Raw genomic sequence first — 20,929 nt, forward strand, 5'->3', positions numbered from 1 at the left:
AGAGCTAGCTTGTCACCTAGCTAGCTTTGCAATGCTCGCCAACTGTTTGCAAATAATTGTCAAATAGCCACTGAGCATTGTATGGATATTCCGGTTAAATATTACCTAGTAATCAATACATAATTTCAAGCAGGGGGGGGCAAATTTGTGAGAATGCGCACATAGCATCGACTATAAATATTGTTTTCTGTAAATAAAACTACCCCCAAGCCAGATACACAAAGAAAATACAGCTTCCGTGTGCTTCACTTCCTGTACGTCGTGCTGCAACCCAGAAAGTTCGGGCAATAGTTCCGAAGCAGAAATACTGTAAACATTAACACGTAGAATTCTCAAACCTAATGCGTCAGGACTGCTTACATCATTATTAGTGTGTACATCTAATTTGTATAATTACATTTTATACATATTAAAATGACAGAATAGGACTCAACAACTGAAAACAAGATGAGGCAAATAAAGTCTATTCCATTTGCTGATTTACACATCCAGCCTATATTTTACGATAACTGATACCAAGTGGTGTCACTGTTCATACAACCGACACAGTAAGGCACGAAAATTGTTGTGGGGTTGTTCGTTTCGGATTTCTGTGATCACTCTAAAGCATGTTGCATGAAAAAAATAATCACCTTCCAAATCTTCTACATTGTATTGACTATGGGGCTCAAGTATTGTGGTTACAGATCAACGTCTAAAACAGAAGGTAGCAGTCTCGGGTTTGCCCCAAGTCTTATCGAGACACTCAGTCTTGATCAAGGAAATGCGGTTGGATATTAATCAGCAAATGCCCACCGCATACATACATATCCTACAATCTTAACTGCCTCCATGTCCTCGCTGTAGTGTCCCACTTCCTCTCGTTGCGAGAGCCGTTTTACCAAGGGAAGTGAATTTCAAGCCGCTTTGACGCTAAATCAACTGAACCATAACGAGACTTGGCAAGGCAGTTGGCATATTACACTCCTCACACACACGCAGTTATGCATTGATATATTTCCAGTGGAGTTGTCTACCCTTTGTAACTTTAAAAAACTGCTACACAGTTTACAATTTGTGGATGTCTGTACGTTATGTGGCTCTTTATGGGCTTGTGCATCGCAGTCATGACATTGTGAATAAATGTGGTTACCCAACTCGGCTGCAAATGCACCATTACACCAATGCGCATTGCTCGCAAATGGCACGTTCTGACTAACAATGTACCTCATGGTATAGAATATGCGACTATACACTTTGATATATGGTTATCTCTCTTTTATGTTTTATCTATAAATATTCCAAGGGAGATAGTCATTTTAAGGTGAAATCATTTTGGTTATTTTATATAATTATATCTTACTTGCGCCACTGCTAAGTACGGAACTGCTCCCCTTATGGTTAACCTTCCCTAGGCTGACATGTTTATGTGAGGAAGGTGATGTCCTCGTATGCCCTAGACTAGTAGTACCGCGCCTCAATTTTCCTTACACATTGTGTTCCATTGTGCATTTGCTACTGAAAGTGGTTCATCTTTTACTCGAACTCGTTGTCTTAAATCTACTTGTGAAAAATATTCAAACATTGAAGTTGTAGAGTGCAATTTGCTAGCCAGTTTAGTTATCCATTACATGGCTCATACACATTGCTATACTGATACGAGCTGGCTTTGTCTTTGCATTCTGACATTGAGAACTAAAATAAGCAAATCGTCTATATTGCATTTTAGTACAAGAACGACTGATCCGCCACACCCACAGCAGAATTAATAAACCTTGATGCGAAATGAACCCTGCCACAATAGTGGCTTCACACGGTGAAACGCGGCCGTGCGTGCCAGGAAATCTTGTGGACGTCCTTGATTGGGCCCATGTTCACGTATGATATGAAAGGAAATGCTAGGAGTTATCTTCATACCCTCGACTATAATACTAACTCTTTAACTTGAATTGAATCATTAACGAGTGTTTAATTATGAAACAAGTAAACTTCGACTATTGTATAAACGGCCAGCAATAATACTAGCTAAGGCAGATGACTGATATTTATCCCAAACTAACAGCTAGCCCAGTTGGGGAATTACTAATCATAGCCGGCCACTAACAGCATAAATAAAATATCGAAGGCAAATAACGTTAGCCAAGTTACACGGATTGATTAATGGCAACTTATCCAGATTAACTATCTAGCTAGCTAGCTAGATAAAAATAGTCGAATTTAGCAGTTAGCGTTAATACTACTACTAGCTAACAACGTTAGCTATGCGGTGTTCTATTACTCCACATTTCGCTAACGTCAGCTAGCCAGCTTACTTGCTGGCGATATAGTTGGTAACCAAATGCCGCCCATAGGCACCAAGAATGACTCCTGTAGCCGACAGCTGGGGTCTGAATCTCTTGTAGGACACAAACTCCGTAACTTGCTTGATTGGAAACCATATTGTTGCTTCCAATCAACTAACTAGCTAACGTTAGTTAAGTAACCCAAATGTACGATCATGTATGAGCTCGTCAAATAGTTGATGGTAGACTAACGTCAGCTAGTTATCAAGCTATGTACACCAGCCGTGCTGGAAGTCAGTTTCACAAGCGGGGGGCAAAACAGGAGATTTAGCTAACGTTAGTTCAACTCATTTGGATGGCAAAGAAGGGTGCAATGTTTTAACGTTATCAACCTATATTACCTTGCGTTCAATCAAGGTGAGATGGAGCAGTTCATGCCAAGTTTGCTAACGTACTTAACTTGTAGACTAGTTGGCTCTAGCTAATAACATTATCCTAGGCGACATTAGCCAATTAACTTACGTGAACCTAAGTTGATTATATTTGTCCATAACTTAGCTAGCTGTTAACCCTGCTAACGTAGCTAGAAAATAAGCCATTGCTAGTCGGCTAGCTAGTTTACCGAATTGGCTAGCTAGCTAAATGACCAAAGTGTGGCAGAAGATCTAACGAATTAGAGTTAACGTTAGTCTACTCATGGTCAATGAGTTCATGCATTAGCAACACATGTTAGATAAACGATCTATATCATGTTATCGTTATCTTACGAAGCAAGATACGTGGTTATCTGTGAATTAACGTTAAGTTACTGAAACGCATCAATCTGGGTTTAAACGTCAGCTAGCGCAGATATCGACATTGACGTCAAGTATCTTGTCGGATATCTGAAGTTCGCAAGCAACTTGCTGTATACCGCACCAAAGAGGTTTACAAGTTGGTCACAGCTGTCATAGTTGGCTTGCTAGGTAGTTATTAGCCTAGAGCTAGCTTCCACCAACTAAGTTGCGGTCTTAAGCCAATTTAGCTAGCTAGCTCTAGTCTAGGTAACGTTAAGCCACCTTCTCGGCCATGACATATACTGTACAATGCCCATAAATAAACCAACTCATGGCAATGTAGCAACTTAGCTACTATGTAAACTGTACACTTTGTACCACTAACAAGCTATAATTGCCACACATTTATTTTGATCAGCTCTTTTGAATCAGGTTAGCTAGCGTTAGCTTCCTAGCTACCCGGAATATACACGCACTTAAAATTCTACTAGCAAGCTAATATTTTAATGTCAAATGCATTGCTCGTTGGGGTTACACAGTACGAATAGCAACGACCCGCCAAGTTAAACTGTCGCAAATACAATTTTGTATTTAACTCACCTCTCAGAGTGCGATCCAAATGTCTTCGTACATCAGAGCAATCCTCCAGAAACAAATTGCTTGCAACGTTACGACTTTCATTTGTGTCGCTACAGCTTGCTAGCTAGTGAGCCAGCTAAAATATGTATGATGATCAGGTAAGTGCTCAGTGGGTGGCTAGCTAAGCATGTAGCTAGCAACTTATTAATGCGTATAATGTCCCAGGCGTAAATCCTTTACATGGTAAAATAATCCAAACAGGACTTGGAGCACCGCAATCTCTGATCTCGATGTCCCAGATAGGTTCCTAACTGTAGCTATGTCCGGCAGGTTTTTAAGAGCAGTTGTGCCTTACGCTAACGTTACACAAACGTTGCGCCCGATACTTTTTCGCACCAGATACTAAAGTAACTAATGTACTAATCCACTGTAGATTCCACTGATTACTGGCAAGAGATTGTATTCAACAACATTCCGGGTCTTGATGTTACCAACTTTATTTCTGCTTTCATCACACGCTAGAAAAGACTCCCATTCGGAATAACGTTACATCCAGGAATGAGTGTTGCTCCTTCTAGTTAGCAAGCTTGCTAGCTAACGCGCTAGCAACGAAAATCGTTGTATGAGCTAACGTTAGCTAGTTAGCCAATGTTAGTTTTCCAAATGACGTTACGGGAAAATGGTTGGTTTCACTTGTCTATATTGCAAAAATACAAAGTTCTAGAAGTTTCCTATTAATGTAATTTGAACAAGGGAAGTGTGGGAAATGAAGCAATAAAGAGGGAGACATGGTAGGTAAAGGAAGCCATTTTTAAACACGGAGAAATTAGCTCCCATGGGCGCCACTTTTTTATTCGAATACACGCTCTCATCACAACAAAAAATAAATGATGTAATCTGAGCTGCAACCTGTATCTAAATTATAAGAATCTACTTCTCAAATACTTCATGTCAATTTACTGATTCCGTTCTTCTTTTGTTAGGCAAAGCCTATTGCATGTTGTGAAACTCGAGGAAGAATACAGGCTCGTAACATACAAGCTGTTCAGCTAACGTAAAGTTAATAAACCATGTTCTTGTCTCAGAGTTACAACCCACGAACTACCAAAAACTCAAGCTACAATTGGTCGCTTAACGCAGATCTGTGATTTCATTGCTCCCCGCCAAGATTGAGGCGGGACTCTGGGCGTATACTTTGATTTGTCGACTGTTCGCTCGCCCTGTCCACGCGCGCTTTAATTAAAGGAGCACTTCTCGAAGCATTTTTGTGCGACTTTTCAAAATCATTAGGTTTCTAAACGAAACCATGAAACAAATGGGATGCAGAGGTTCACGAAAGCACTTGACCCCTATAGGCATCCCCACCTCACAGCCATCAGAATAAACACACCAGTTTTCCATGTTATAAAACACCGTTGTCAATCCACAGAACATAATATATTTTCTAATTACTTTTCTAATCAGTAATTTTTTTGCCAGTGATTACTGCAATTTTCTATACTATGGGCAAATGGGCAAAACAGTTTATTCACACCCACACAGCTTTTGCCACTTACTTTACTAATTTAGCCTGTGGAGGGATATGAAAATAAACTGTGGTTGGGCTAATATTAGCTCAAGTCTAATTTTTAAAAGTCTCTCAGTTTTACACACACATGCTTAGGCATTAAAGCATGTATCCTTGGTGTTGCAGCGAATTACCCTTTAACCGTATGCTCAGTACATGACAGTAGCTGCCTGCAAAGTGGTTCACGTGTCTCCAACTAATGATAATGGATGCATTTATATAGCACACTTCATCTCATGATCTCCAAGCATTTTACGGCGAAGGCAGGCCCCTCAGCTCAATGAACATCAATGTGTTGAGCCCACCTGGGTGACGCACAACAACCATTTTACACCATACACCAGAACACACACTACCCATCAGCCAAGGTGCAGAGGGAGGGGTTATTACAACAATTAAACTGAAAGAAGTTTAGGTTTATTAGGGGAATTTGGTCATGGCACTGGGGAAAGTCCCGTACTCCTTGCAATGTGGTCACATGATTTTTAATCACCACAGTGAGTTGGGACCTTGGCTTTACCTCTCATCCAAAAGATGGCAAATTAAACACTTCTAGTTTAATAGAGAATACGGCAGGCCAAATTCCACCAACTACATAAATGATGGAAGGATTTGGTATTACATTTTTTAAATAAAATTTTTTTCCAACACCCATTGTTGTATTTGTGTATTTATTCATGTATTTATGTGGAAAGCCGTTTGGTTGTGTACAAAAAGTCAAACACTGTAAAAGTCAACAGCAAAATTTCAACCCAGGATGATCAGCTGGAAAGAAGTTTGAGCAAAGAAGTTGTGCCATTGCTGCTGATCCAAAACTGTCGTAACTGCCAAAGCATACCTTGTGATTTTATTGTAATAAAATTGTTTTTATGAAGTGTTGGTATTGCATTTCTTAGTATATTGTTTCTAGACACATCACAAAAGATCAAATTAAAACAAACAAATACATAATAATTAAAAATCCTCATCCAGAATCTAATTTATTTCTAAGCCCCGGGAGTGGGCTATCATTAATGACCCATAATAAAACAATGACATTAATGTCTGAAGAAAGGTGATACAATAGGCTTCCAGTTACTCTTTTGGGCACCTACAGAATATGTTAATATTCAATTATGCATAAATACTTGGTATTCTCCCTGCACGAGGACTGTGACCTGTGAACTGCGCGACCGAGTCACTAATGAATATTCATGCATTTATATGAATAATGTAAAAGCTAAGGAATATATGCAGACCTGTTCTCCGTGCTTGATTTAATGAAGCTAATGAATAGCAAGAATGATTAATGTATATTAATATTAATGTATATTTTCTCTATCCATTCATACCACAGTAGCCTACTCATTTTATTTGCACATTGCCAAGTAACAGAAAAAATAATATTGCTGTCGTATTTATGCAAACTATTGCTACACTTATGGTCTAAAATCTGTACCTGTTTAGTGAAAGCATTTCTTTGCTTATATTTCTTTGACTATATGATACTGACAGAGCATACACACTTTCCTGGCCGCTTTTCGTGTTACAAGCCGTCAAATCCAAAATAAATACGAAACAGAACACTGAACATGCCTTGCTTGCTGCTACATAAGTTAATAATACAACTTACATTATGGTACCTCCATTACAAGAAAAATACAGAAATAAATCCCAATTTCCGCCTCATTGTACTGATGACCAATAAAAAACAAGCGACTTCACTCAGGACCAATTAAAACGGTAACTTTGCGTGGTTCCATATCCATACATCAGGACGAAATGAAATCGTTAATACAGTGTCAACCCGATGATGTATCACTCCGCGCATTTTAACCCTTTCTTTACATATTGACTGTCAGACCCTGTCCAGTTCAGCTATTCGGAGGAAACGGAGTCGCATCATCATTTTGTGGATGTTTACGAAGAAGACACTTTATGATAGAGATAATAGACTATGTTACGTTTGATTAAATACTGCTGTCTTTGGGATGCAATATATGCTATAAAGGCGATTTGATTTACCGAAATAAATATATAATTATGGTATGTTATTCAGAGTAGCCTATAGGCTTCCAAAAAAAACAGTATGTCGGATTTGGTCAAAGATTATTGAGGCTACAACTAAATTGTACAAGTAAAATCGCGGAAGGGAAGAGAACTGTCTTACTAATTATCTACTGCCTACATAACGAAGCTGCTTAAAAGATGAAGGTGCGTTAGGATCACAGCACGTGCAAGATGCACGGACGTGGGCATAAGTAGCGTTATTCGTTCAGCTCTGACTGAACGATTTAATTAACATAAGACATTAGACAATTTAAGTCAAAACTTAAGGGAATTCTGGCTTCTGATCGAAGGGCTTCAGACTCTTTTAAATCATATGCCACCATGTTTTAATATTCAACTTTGATACGGATACACAATTCATCAACACTTTAGCAACACATAAACAATTTAATGGAAATATACAAGTAAAAAATGAAGTAATATTCATATTATTCCTTAATGTTTTGTAAAAAACAAAGTGGGTTATACATATGTAATTATTTGACTTTATTATTAATAAAATTATTGTGAGCATGTAATTCATTTAACAAGAGAGGGCACAACATTGCATCCTGTTCTGGTGGCTATGAGATCAATTCACAGGAGGTTCATGCGCATCTCTGGATGCACCCTTGATCAAGGTGTTTAACATGAATTGCTTCAATTAGTGCCCAGCTGTGAACAGCAACGAGATGCATGATTTTACCAAAGCAGTCCACAGAGATTAAAAAATAGAATAGATATGATAGAAATGGAATGTTACGGAACAGAAGTAGGCTACATAGCATGGAATGTTTTGGAATTGGATGGAATTGAATTACATTTATTTCGAGTTAAATTCCATCTTGATTGGCCAATGCAGTTAATTGTTTTAATTCAAATATCAATTTATTAGCAGTAGGCAAATAAGTATTGGTCTTGTTTTTATTTTACATACTCTTATGACAGCTTGCACATCTCATCACTTTTTCTTTTACAGCCAGGACATTCTATTACAGATGTATTTTATGTGCACCTGTCTGTTCGAGCACCGACTGCGGCTTGCCATACAGGATTTTTATCTTATCACAGCAGCCTTATAAGTCCATCTGCCATATTGATGAGGATGATAGTGAAGATTATTATTATTACAAGAAGAAATGGCCGCTGACTCCCTTCCTCTGGTTTGAAAAGGGAGAGAGAGAGAGAGAGAGAGAGAGAGAGAGAGAGAGAGAGAGAGAGAGAGAGAGAGAGAGAGAGAGAGAGAGAGAGAGAGAGAGAGATTCAACCGAACTATGGAAGCCACTGATATGAATCATATAAATCAGTTACTGCAACTTTTGGTAGCCTATGTGGTTTTTTTGGGGATGGTAATACAGGCGTTTAGGGGCTTGTCCACAGCTCCTGATAAACTGGGCGAGTAATCAGCATTTAGATAGATATTGTAGTGCCATTTATTCAAGACTGTATAGAGACCGTAGAGTAGCTAGGATAGGTTATTGCTAGATAAGCTATTCACCTTTTTTTATAAGCCACTCGCCTCACGAAAAATGCCATATTCCGACAACTGTCTGTGTCACGTGACGTTACAAAAACAAACGCTTTCTCCAAATCATGTCTCTCATATTTTCTAAAAGATCGGACGCGACAGATGCATTCGCGCGCGCACTATAAATCGGAAATTAGGCGAAGTAACCTGTCGTGTCAGTGTCAGAGTGCTGATTAAAGCAGATATATGTGTCAGAACGTCTATTCTGACAATGCGTGGGTCTTCCGCTAGGGGGGAGTAGAGGTTAAGCATTCCACATCCTGTCATTTCTCTTAAGTATTTTTGATTCATAAAAAAAAAGGTTTTTGCATGTAGAAGACCCTTCTCATCAACTGCCAATCTTTGGTTTGGTTCAGAATTTAGTCATACATTCATAACCTCTTCATAACACAAGACATTAATGACCAAGACTGAATCTAGAAAACAGCGCAGAGACAAATGTATATATACATTATTATTAGAAGTAGAGGAGTAGTAAAAGTGTTAATGTAAACATTTTAAAGATATTTGAAAAAATGAACGGTTGAGATGCACTGAGGAAGTTGAGAGAGGGCAAGATGGCAAGATGAGGCAGTGAATAAAACAGTAATGGCTGAACCTGGTTTCTCATTAACCACTGGTTCAGCTGGATTTTCACCAGGAGTTTAACCCTCGTCATGCTGTCTGCCTACAGAGGCAGCAGCTTCACACAAAAAACATGAAAACTGGCCCAAATCTGAGAGCAGAGAAGCAGCAGCTAGAAAAGCAACAGGGCTGGTGTACAGTGAAATAATATTGAAAATGATATTTTGTGTTCCATTGCTTTTCAAGGTAAAACGTGCATTTTCTTCCTTTGCTATATGTCCTGTCGTGTGAATAGGCAGGATGTAAAAATATATATCAGAGCCAATGCCCCCCTCCTACAAAAAACAGATGTGTGTGGGAGTCTGCTGCACAAAGAAAAAAGATAAATTTTTGTCTTTTGTCAGACACAGGATACTCCAATTCACTCACACACACAACACACGTATAAGCACACACTCCCAAACACTCCTTGGACATCTACAGCGTCCTTGAAGAGGCCTTGAGTGTGAAGCAAAATTTGAGAGAAGAATTCATGAATTCCACATTGCTACAGAGCCAAGAGGCCACATTGCTACAGTTTCACAGATTCCATTTGAGCTGAATGGATGTGAACATTGTGATCAGAGAGAGTAACCAAACGTATCTTTTGCCACATAACTCCGCACTTACTCCATGATACCCTGACTTTTCTTACAGTTCTTACAGACTGTTCCATGTCGCATCAAACATAATTTTACGGCTGATGTTACATGGATATTAGATAAGGGGCAATTATGGGAGAAGCCCCACCCCCCCCTAAAAGATTTGATGGGAAAGGAGGCAACCTGTACTTTTTCCAAAATAAAAGACCATCACTGCCACCCAATGTTATACCTTGTTCGAGCTATATGAACTTTAGAATATGTTTTTAATAATATCCTTGCAATGATATACACACTGCAGTACCCGCAACAGCACAAACAGCACAAAACAATCCAATTAAAACAGGAGTTTTCTTTACAAAAACAATTATTATTATTATTGTTCGTTTTAATGACACCTTAAAGACACTGATATGACACATGAATGACACATAACATGTAAGGTCATCATTAAACAGAATAATTAATATAAATTGATACATTTAATATCTATATATTATGATTCCAAAGGTAAAAAAATAAAGCATTTGTTGGTACTAGCCCATAATTCATTTTCCTCATCTCTAGAACATTTTTTATTTTAAAAAAAGCATATTTAAATGTCATACCTTTCCACTGTTTTAGTTTATAGTGTAAAATAAATATATGTATAAGGCACTGCTGTTTTATGTTAATAATGCACAATATTATTTGGTCAGTTACAGTAAGAAATGGGAAGTCTTGTTTTTGAAACGTGAAAACCAATTAATATCAGGTGTGAACATTATTACCTTCCAGAGCCTTTGGCCACAAAATTGGAGCTTGTGTGTCTAGATTTACATGGTGTCTGTACAGTTTAACCATCAGTCTGATAATGCTTATTCTCCAGCCGCTGTTGGAGACTTTGCTTCAAGCTCAGATGCGGAAACTGTGTATCTTTGTAAGGCTATGCAAATACGATGCACATGTGAGCAGAGTAAAGATTCAGCAAAGAAAAGGAACAAAACTTGAAGTATGAACTTCCTGTATCCTGTGTTTAATGAGGGGGTTAGCACGGTTGAAGGAGAGAGTGAACATTGTTCACCGCTGGGCGGGGCAGAGTCTCAGAGCTCTGGGAAGTTCTGGCCATGAGTTTCAGAGAGTCACGGGGGCCAGTTCTTTAGGAGTGAAAGCTCTCGGGGTCCAGAAGGAGGCGCCCCAGGGTGTGGAGCAGGCTGGCGTACCAGTGCACCGCCTGCCCATCGTCTGCCACACGGTCCCCGCCAGTCCCACCTCTGTCCAAGCGGAGAGGAACCGTCCAACCCCCGGGTGACCCTGAGCCAGCGGGGGTCTGCTTCAGCCAGTCGCCCCCCACGGAGGGGTCAGTGGAATAGGGGGCGTGGCCCAGCTGTGGGAGGGGCATCAGCAACCTGAGCGGGGAGAAGGCCTGGTGCGCCAGCCAATGGTCCTCCACCACGGCGTAGCTGGAGGCCAGAACCCCGTCCACAAAGAGGGTGCCGTGCTCCGTGAGCGGGGCGTACACCCCCCTCCCTTCCGTCCAGGTCAGGGAGACGATCCGGCCCGGCCGCACCCCGCCCTCGCCCCGCAGCAGCACGTAGTGGCCCAGCCGCGCCCGGCTGGCGAACCGGGCCTGGTACCGCGCAGGGTGGAGCGTGCGGTTCGGAGCCAGGAAGACCAGGTGGGAGGGCGTGAGCGAGAGCCGCCCGCCGCCCTCGGTTTCCATGGTGAGGAAGCGGGCCCGCAGGCCGGGGGCCCGGTGCAGGAAGAGCAGCACCCGGCTGAGCACCAGCTGACCCGAACCGGACAGCGCCAGGACCTCCTCTCCGGGCCGCAGGGACGACATGTTCCTCCACTCCCCGCTCGCCGTGCTCACCCGCGCCCAGCCCGGGAAACAGCCCCCCTTCTCCACGGCAACCGAGTGATCTGTGCAGAGACGGCAGGAGGGAGACAGAAATTAAAATACATAAGATGATGAAATTGATATTTCTGCTAATTATACATCTCAATTATAGCACTAATGAACAAATGAGCCCTCTGAAGGTGTCATAACAGCCACACGTACACATGTTATATACACACACACATGCACACAGACACACACACATGCACAGACACACATACACGCACACATACACGCAGACACACGCGCACACACACATGCACACAGACACACGCACACACACAGACACGCACACAGACACACACGCACACAGACACACGCACACACGCACACACACACATGCACACAGACACACTCGTGCACACACACGCACGCACAGACAGACACACACAAGCACATGTTTGACACATACACTCACATCTTGAGACAGGATGAGGCAGTGTGACACATACCGGCTTTGACGGAGCAGTGCACGTGAGATTTTGACTCGTAGTGCACCCAGTCGAACCCAGCCTCCACCGCCATCTGGGCCAGCAGGCCGTATTTGTTGGCGTCGCGATCGGAGGTGGTGATGTCGACCGCGCGGCCCTCGTAGTGCAGGGAGTTTGGGGGGTGGTGGCCGTCCTCGTCCCACGCCTCGGTGACCCGCAGTCGAACCCCGGGCCACTGGTTCATCACGGCAATGGCCAGCCTGTTCAGGCAGTCCTTACACCGCTGAGGAAGGGGAAGGGGGTACTGTGTGAGGTCATACCCATTTCACAAATTAAATATTTATTTATTATTGATTCTGAACCCCAAACATTTTCTAATTTTCTTCCATATGGCAACTGTATCCACAAGCCAATCTCACTGGTGCAGCTTCCTCAATTTGGGAGAGAGCAGGCAGGTGTGAGGGGGGTGCTGGTGCGCTGCATCACACTGGCAGCCCTGCTGACTGAAACCCTTCCTCCCTAGGGTAGGCCAAGCTGGTCACAAGCTGTGTTGCTGTGAGCCCCACTGTGCAGTGGCGGGATTAGGATTCCATATGAGACTGCGGGGTGCACCTTCACCCTACAACAGCGGTTTAGCAGGATGAGGCACCCAGCAGCCCCTAAGGGCACACCCACATTAGAGCAGGTGGGATCCCATGAGTTCTGAAACCTGGGGAAGTACAGATCTTACCTTCAGCCCCAAGGCTGCAATTCATGTTCTGCACACTTAACAAGCTAGATAATCAACCTCCAATGGGTAGGCTCCTCTTTCAGTCCAAACTGCAAACAAGCAATCAATGGCATGCCTTAATGCCGAGTGAAAATTAATGCATTTTCCATTTGCTGAGTGCTGCTTCTGCATTCCAGCCAGTGCCAATCAATCATAAATACAGAGTAATTTCAGTTTCTTTCACAAAATACAATATATACTTCCTTCCTCTCTGTTTGTTTTTGTATCTTTTTGTTATTTGTCAGGCAGCCTACAGCCTACACCCCAACCCAGCCTACATCTCTAACCAATGTGCATCCTAGAACTCACTCTTTCACACACCATTCATAACAATTTAAAATGAAAACCAGTCTCTTTTGTATGAGGCAGATGTTGTTGCAGTTATTAAAATACTGTAATATGAAGTGCACTTGGTAGTGTAACACACTTTATCAATGGGCAGGACTAAGCAATTCAGATTAAGCTTTTTGCTGATAGGCAGGACACTGCCGACCCCAGAACGAACCCTGTGACCTTTCAACTAAAGGCTCCCAGTTCCTTCACCACTGTGGCACACAGTGTAGATAGCAGATGTGCAGCAATCACCTTAACATTCATTTCTGGCACACAGTATGCTTGCTTTCTGTGCTCATGATGATGTTTTGCAAGGATTTTCAGGTTTGTCAGTCATGATAGAAAAGGAACACACAAATCTACAGTAGTGTAATGCATAAAAAGAAATAGAATATAAAAGTCTATATAAACAAGTCGAGAATAAAATAACAATGAAATACAATAATGCATCAATAGAAAGACATACCAATACTACTATCCTCCATCTGCAACAGTAGACAAGACAGTGAGCTGGACTCATTTCAAAAGATGAATCCACTGTATTCTCCAGCAAAATGTGTGCTGAATGAGTAGACTAGGGTGCTGAATGCTTAGATAATTGTGTGAATTAGTAGACTAGGGTGCTGAATGCGTAGATAATTGTGTGAATTAGTAGACTAGGGTGCTGAATGCTTAGATAATTGTGTGAATTAGTAGACTAGGGTGCTGAATGAGTAGACTAGTTTATTACTGTAAGTGGGTAGATACGTGTGGTGAGAGTCTGTGCAGCTTGAGTTGCGCAGTCACTGCACTGCAGCTCCCACAGGTAGACCTGCCGATCCCTGTCACTCTCACAACTGAGGAAACAGAGCAGCACTCTGCAAGGCTGAGAGCCACAAGCTCGCTGCCACAGTCAGTGTTTGATACTGGACCATGGGGTGCATCACTGCCCTAAGAAAGGGTGCTTTGCCTGGACGAGTCACCTGAACAGCTTCTACCACAACCTTAAACATCCGGAGGTGGAGAAGTGCTGGACAGAGTTGAGATGACGGCACTTGAACACAGAGGTCTATTGGACCCAGAGCAACAAAGATTCTGTGCACCTCCACTGATCTTCACTGTATGTGGATGGGGATGACACAGTGGGCTTCAAGAGTAAAAACAAGCCAGCAAATACACACAGTATGTTCATGTCCTCAGTCTGAGGAAACAAAGACGTGGATCCCACTTTGTCCTCTCTGGTCAGTTTACCCTATGACCTCAGACCTGTCACTACGCTCTCAGTCAAGCCAGGTTCCACGAATGCCACCCCACCTCTGGCAAATGGCGAATGCGTGTGCAAAATGGAATCTGACCTCTGTAACTGACATATTTCCCCCACTGTGACATCATCCAGCGTTCTTTTCTTGTACATTCAGAGCCCATAAAAGGCCGCCTCCACCCCTCGATCCACAATGATATATTATTATATATCAAAGGCGACATTGGCTCAGGAGGAAAGAGCGGTCGTCTGGCAGTCGGAGAGTTGCCAATTTGATTGCTGCCGCCCTGGGTGTGAAGAAGTGTCGCTGAGCAAGACACCTCACCTCTAAGTGCTCTCAATGAGCTGGCTGGTGCTTTGCATGGCAGCCAGTGGCCATTGGTGTGTGAGTGTGTGTGTGAATGGGTGAATGAGAGGCATCAATTGTATAGGGCTTTGGATAAAATCTATCTATCTTTACAATTAGAACTTACATCCAAAGCCATTGTAGCCAGTTAGCGGCATTTCTGCCATTTCTGCAGCATGACAGTTTATCAAGCCACAATAAACTGATACAGTCATATGCAAAAATGTGGGCACCCCGGTCAAAAAGCTTTTTACAATTGATAGCTTGGTGAAGAGAAGCAAACCTGAATTGTAAATGTTAACATGAGACCTTTCAAAAATGGCAAGATTGCTTTTTATTGTGATAAAAAAGGAAAATGGCCCTTGGCAAAAAAAAAGATGATTACTAAGCCCATTTAGTGATTTACTCCTTAGGGCTTTAATGAGTCAGGTGAATATAATCCCAGGGCTGAACTTGTAATTCCTTGCCTTCTAAATGGGTTCCTTCAACAGTTGTCCAAGGATTTCAGAATGAAGATGGTTAATTTCCACCAAGAAGAAGAAGGATACAAAAAACTCTCTCAATGTTTCAAATTGCCTATTTTCACTATCAGAAACATTAGAAAATTGAATATTAACGGAACAGTTGAAGTCAAGGCAAGGTCTGGAAGACTAAAAAAATGTTCAGACAGAATGGCCCGAGACCTGGTGAGAAATACTCAGAAGAACCCAGACATCACTGCAAAAGAGCTGCACAAAAGAGTAGCAGGAACAAGTCTAGCTGTTCACAGGACAACAATAAAAATATACTTTAAACGACATAAACCTACATGGCAGAGTTGCCTAGAAAGAAGCCTTTTCTACAACCTCACACAAAATTAAGTGTCTGAAGTATCCAAAAGAAAACACTGAGAAGCCTGAAGCCTTTTGGAACAATGTGCTTTGGACTGATGAAACCAAAATATATTAATTGTAACAGGCTTTTTGACAAGGGGTGCCCACATTTTTGCTTACAAGTGTAAGTGTTAAATCAACTCTGAAAGAGTTCATTATACTCTGATACAGTACATCTGACCCCTCTCATATAAACTCACGTAAACTCTGCCAGGTTAGCTAACTGCCCCTTTCTTCTTCTCTCTCACAGGGCTTTCTGTATGGCACATTCAGACATTTCAGCCTCACCCCCTCAGTGTTCCCGGGGCTCAGGTTCTGATTGGCTGGCAGCTTTAGCGGCCGAATCCTGCTTCACCCCGCATCAGGACCGCTTCCCAGCAGTGTGTTACCGGTCACAGGTTTCACTAAACCTCTGAACGCAGTCCCGCAGTTCTCCCAATACTCCCAGCAGTGTGTTACCGGTCACAGGTTTCACTAAACCTCCGAACGCAGTCCCGCGGTTCTCCCAATACTCCCAGCAGTGTGTTACCGGTCACAGGTTTCACTAAACCTCCGAACGCAGTCCCGCGGTTCTCCCAATACTCCATGCATGCTTTCTTCATCGGCATCACACACGGGCTGCCCGCACAACGCAATAATACCATTACATACCTTTCCATATCACCTGTATGGTTTGGAGGAGGTTTAACTGGACAGAAAAAGTTGACAGGGAGATAACAGGGAATGATTTTTTCTGACTGTTCCTGATTAACTGATTTTTCAGAACCTAAAAGTGACAAGCTGAGGCAGAGGCTTGGGTATGTCATAAGCACATGCATCAAGAGCGTTTGTGCTGCTTGACTGCTGATAGGAGGAGGGAATATTCAGCAATAAAGCTGAAGACTAGAAGGAGGGACAGAGGGAGGGAAAGACAGGGATGTGAGAGAGGGAGAGGGAGAGGGAGGAGAGAGAGGCGAGAGAGAGAGAGAAAGAGGGAGAGAGAGGGAGAAATGGCTGGGGGAAAGGCCATCCCCGGGCGAAGTGAGAGGGCAGAGAGAAGGAATGTCCGGGCAGGCAGAGGGGAATGTGACAGCAGGAGCGAGGAAGAGAGAAGGAGGGAGAGAGAAACAAACCCAGGGACATTTTCTCTCGCGCCGCAGAGTGCAGAGGCGTTTCATTGTCACAACTACAATAGGGGGCTTTTCCGACGGTGCCATTACTTCAGCAAGTGGGAATTTCGGACAGGCGACCCCGCAGGAGCCTACAAAAGATCCACAAAGGACCCCTTTCAAATGGCCGCACAGAATCACGCACACACACACACACACACCCCACCTCGGACCGGGCGCAAAAAAAGGCACTCACACCCGTACAGATGCGATACATATGTAACGCAAGCCAGCATTATGGGCACAGAAAGAACGTCCCGGAACGCTGCACAACATCACGTGACAGGTCTGCTCGGCTGCTTGCCCAATCGGCTGGGAATAGCTGGTGTTGCCACCGTGTGCCCTCGTAAATAACGCCAATCACAGGGCTTAGTCTCAAACCGCTCTTACACCTCGCGGGGGTCAGTACTGCAGTGCTGAGCGGGGTGGTCTTACCGCCGGGGGGTGGGGGGTTGCAGGTTTACGTCTCAGTGAGACGACGCGACTGTGCCCCTGAGGGTGGCTGGAGTCACCTCAACCGAAATCATACGGATTACACACGGGGGGATCAGCCACGTCATGTGTCATCTGCCCCCGGACACGGGCCCCCGCTAAGCGAATAACTAATAATAACCCAGTTATTTCCAACAGAAAACATGCCTGCCTCTAATCCCAGGGCATCAGACGTCACCTCATGTGACCCTGGCTTTCGTCCCCCAGCGCACAGCCAGAGGCGTGTCACTGGCCCAGGTGAGGAGACCACAGGACGGAACTTCATTTCCCACTTCTGCAACATTCACCAGAAATCCCTGTCCGATCGGGTTTAACACAACGGGTTTCACAATGACACGCCATTCATCAGGCCTACTGTGGGTCTGAACACACACAGAGAATGCTATGGCACAGTGAATTATTATTATTATTATTATTATTATTATTATTATTATTCATTAACTGTACAATATGTTTTTACTGTTATATTTATATTGTGTTACATCGGTTTTTGCAAGTATGCTACTCGTGTTTACTGCATGCACTCATTTAGTAAATAACTCATGATAGAGCTTCTAAATGAAATCATATAAATGTCATGCACCCTCTTCAGCTGTCAAAGAGAAAAGCAGAACATGTATTACTCAGTACACAACTCAATTCTCTGTATTAAACTAAACCTAGCAAGAGCAGAGTTAAACATACTCTATCGGAGGTACATTACAGATACATTTTGTTAGGGGTTATGGGTTTGTTATGAGTTTTCACACCTTATATCTTATCCAAAAAAACACCAAGGATTTCATTAGGGCTGGGGAAATGTATCATGAATTTATATTTTTATTAAATTAGTGTCCTTTGAGTTAACCTACTACTGACAGAAAATAAAGCACCTGCAGTTATAACTGCACCTAAGTCAGTGCCACAGTATCATTCTGTTTTCTGTCAAAACTGATTACAGACAAGTTTCTCAATATCAACCTTTTACATGTGATTACAGAATGAATTGGGCACAGGCTATTAAAATTACACGCATGCAAGTTTATGTGCTTACTTTCTCATATGAGACAATAGTTATGAACATGGTGATGTCCATCCTATTGGCAGGCATATTTTTGTATCGTGGTAGAGGTACTATTGCGAGGAATGTGACATGAGGTATGAGTTTCACAATTCCATTCCAATGAAGAGACCAGAAAAAATCTAAATACTAGGAATAACAAGTGAACGCTTGTAAATGGGTTCTTTTACAACTATATCCCTGTTGCTCAAGACAGATAAGGTCTAGGTATGCACTCCTTTACCTATGGACGTTGGAGTCTGTTTGGCTCGCCTACCGAGTTCCACCCATTAACTACACGGACCAAGCAAGTGGAACTACAGTACCGGAATCTTTTTATTGCCCTACTACAAAGACTTAGGTTAACGATTAAAAGAGAGCGATCAAGGGGTAATTTCTCTCTCCTGAGAAATAGCATTCAACTGCGTGGTGTGACCACAATGCTCTGGGCGGCAAAAATAGCCTATGATATGCTGGGATTTGCATTGGATGAGATTATGCTATTTCCATTAAACGGGGATCATTGTCGGAAGGTCTGTAAATTACAATACAAATTACAATAAAAAAACAGTGAGGGTTTATCTCCTTAGAGTGGAAAAAGAGATCATTGTTTTGATGCTGCCAATGTGCTACTTTAAAAAAAATATGGTCTACTTCAATCGTTAATTAATATTTTTTGGGGCAATTAAACTGATTTTAACTAAATACCATATCAGGTGCATGTCCAACAAGAGGAGGAGTGGGTAAACGAGGTGATGCTTTCACAGGAAACCCACGTCCTTGTACAGTTAACGGAATGGCTTCAGACGCTGATAAGAAAAACAAACGTTGAATAAGGCAAAAACGTTTGTCTGCAAATCTTTAATGTCTGATACAAAACAAACAAAAATCAAGACATTTCGGCAAATGAATAACTCGTCGTTTCGGACCTCAACCCCAAGGATGAAAAAAATCGTGCAATTGTTAAACACCAAGACACGTTTTTGGCCTACTCCAAAAACAATTGCAGCATGTTTTCATTAAAAGTGGGCACCTTTATAATTGCATAGTTTAACGATTATGAATGCACATTGTCAACAATATAAAATTATTTTGTTCATGCTAATTGAACATGCGAATCTATGTGATATAGACGAATCACTGATTGTATAATTACAATAGCAAATAGTGCTAATATAATTTAAAAGGAAAAATTAAAAAATAAATAACCATTATTTATATGAGATTCTACTGCTTCTCTCTTACCTTTGTCATGAATCTGTCGGCCTTCGTGTTCTCCTCGTCTTTGAATATGATGTCTGGGTTGTAGTTGCAAACTAGTTCGTTGAACCGTTCCGAGTTGCGCGTGATTTTGCCTTCTGCTCTGCCACTGGCACCCAAATTGTTCTCCGAAAAATTAGGGACGAAGTGCTTGTAAGGCATTGGGGTCAGCTTCCGCATCTTTGGTCGGAGGCCAATGCCAGGGCCCGGCCCGCATGCACCAGCCAATAACCATGTCCATGCGCACACTGATAACAGACCGAGCCGTGCCAAGCTAAGCCAATTCGGCAGCGGCATTGGCGCGAGCTTTGTGTGCCAAGGGACAAACCACCTGGTTAGCCCGCAGCGCGAGCTCCGTCTGGGGCACCTGCGGCCATCTGACTAAGTAGAGCCGCAGAGGCTTGCCACGTCCAGCTCACGTCGGTCGTGTCAAAGTAGCTAACAAATAATTATGTTTCAGTGTTGTAACAGCAGTGGTATTTTTAGGGTTCAGTCGTAAATGCAGCGCAGAATAGGCCTATTTATATTTGCAAAACAGCAAGGTCTTGTTTTGTTGAATTGTTAATTCAGCAGGCTGCAACAGACACTAGGCGTATTAATTGTTAATGAATAGGTAGTTCATCGTATGTAAATTAAAAAAACTGGTATTAGTTTGTCACTTATGTAGCACGCGAACTTGCAAGAAGCCTATCAATCTGGCTTATATTAGGTAAACAGTAAAAGGCTAATTTATAGTAAAACACATTCGAGAATGATAAATCACCTGTCATTTTAGTTGAACTCAATAAGCATGTAACCTATCGCATAAAATTAATCAAACAACAAACAATGCAAGGTATACATGATTACATTTCATATTAAATCTAAAAAATTAAACACAGTTCAATCTACCAATAATGTCAGAAATAAACTGCTGATACTGGCAAAATCGTGTGCCTCACTATTCTATAGGGATTAACAGGTGTTTCACAGACATACAGCAATCGACCAGGTCACGCTCTCTTACGGTTTGAACTACTTTAATGCGCAGTCCTCGAGACCACCTTATGCTATTGTACTCCACCGAGGAAATCCCTCTGCACGTCCCATCTAATATTAATGTCATCCCATTAGTTCGTTTATCCAGCTCATTGTGTTCATTGCTGTGTTGAAGTTTCGCCCGCTTGCTGTCTCCTA

The 20,929-nt window shown here is 42.3% G+C and overlaps 2 protein-coding genes across 2 annotated transcripts in view; both read right to left on the bottom strand.

The window, feature by feature from the left end:
* Positions 1-4,520, bottom strand: part of kmt2d (lysine (K)-specific methyltransferase 2D) — a 43,837-nt gene extending 39,317 nt beyond the window's left edge. The window contains exon 1 of the mRNA XM_061256657.1: positions 3,638-4,520. The gene's annotated coding sequence lies outside the window, so the exon portion shown is untranslated. The remainder of the gene's footprint in view (positions 1-3,637) is intronic.
* Positions 4,521-10,170: 5,650 nt separating this feature from the next.
* Positions 10,171-20,929, bottom strand: dhh (desert hedgehog signaling molecule). The gene is made up of 3 exons (XM_061257946.1): positions 19,739-20,929; positions 12,276-12,537; positions 10,171-11,846 (listed from the first exon to the last, which is right to left on the bottom strand). The coding sequence occupies exons 1-3, from the start codon at positions 20,048-20,050 to the stop codon at positions 11,083-11,085; spliced, it is 1,338 nt and encodes a 445-aa protein (XP_061113930.1). The 5' UTR covers positions 20,051-20,929; the 3' UTR covers positions 10,171-11,082.

Source organism: Conger conger, chromosome 10 (genome assembly GCF_963514075.1).
Source record: "Conger conger chromosome 10, fConCon1.1, whole genome shotgun sequence".
In the NCBI taxonomy this organism is placed as follows: Eukaryota; Metazoa; Chordata; class Actinopteri; order Anguilliformes; family Congridae; genus Conger; species Conger conger.

Coding starts and splice junctions, on each gene's coding strand:
- dhh (XM_061257946.1), bottom strand. CDS start 20,050: ATGCCGCTGCCGAATTGGCTTAGCTTGGCACGGCTCGGTCTGTTATCA. Junction 12,538..19,738: donor CCGACAGATTCATGACAAAG/GTAAGAGAGAAG, acceptor CCCCTTCCTCAG/CGGTGTAAGGACTGCCTGAA. Junction 11,847..12,275: donor GCACTGCTCCGTCAAAGCCG/GTATGTGTCACA, acceptor GTCTCTGCACAG/ATCACTCGGTTGCCGTGGAG.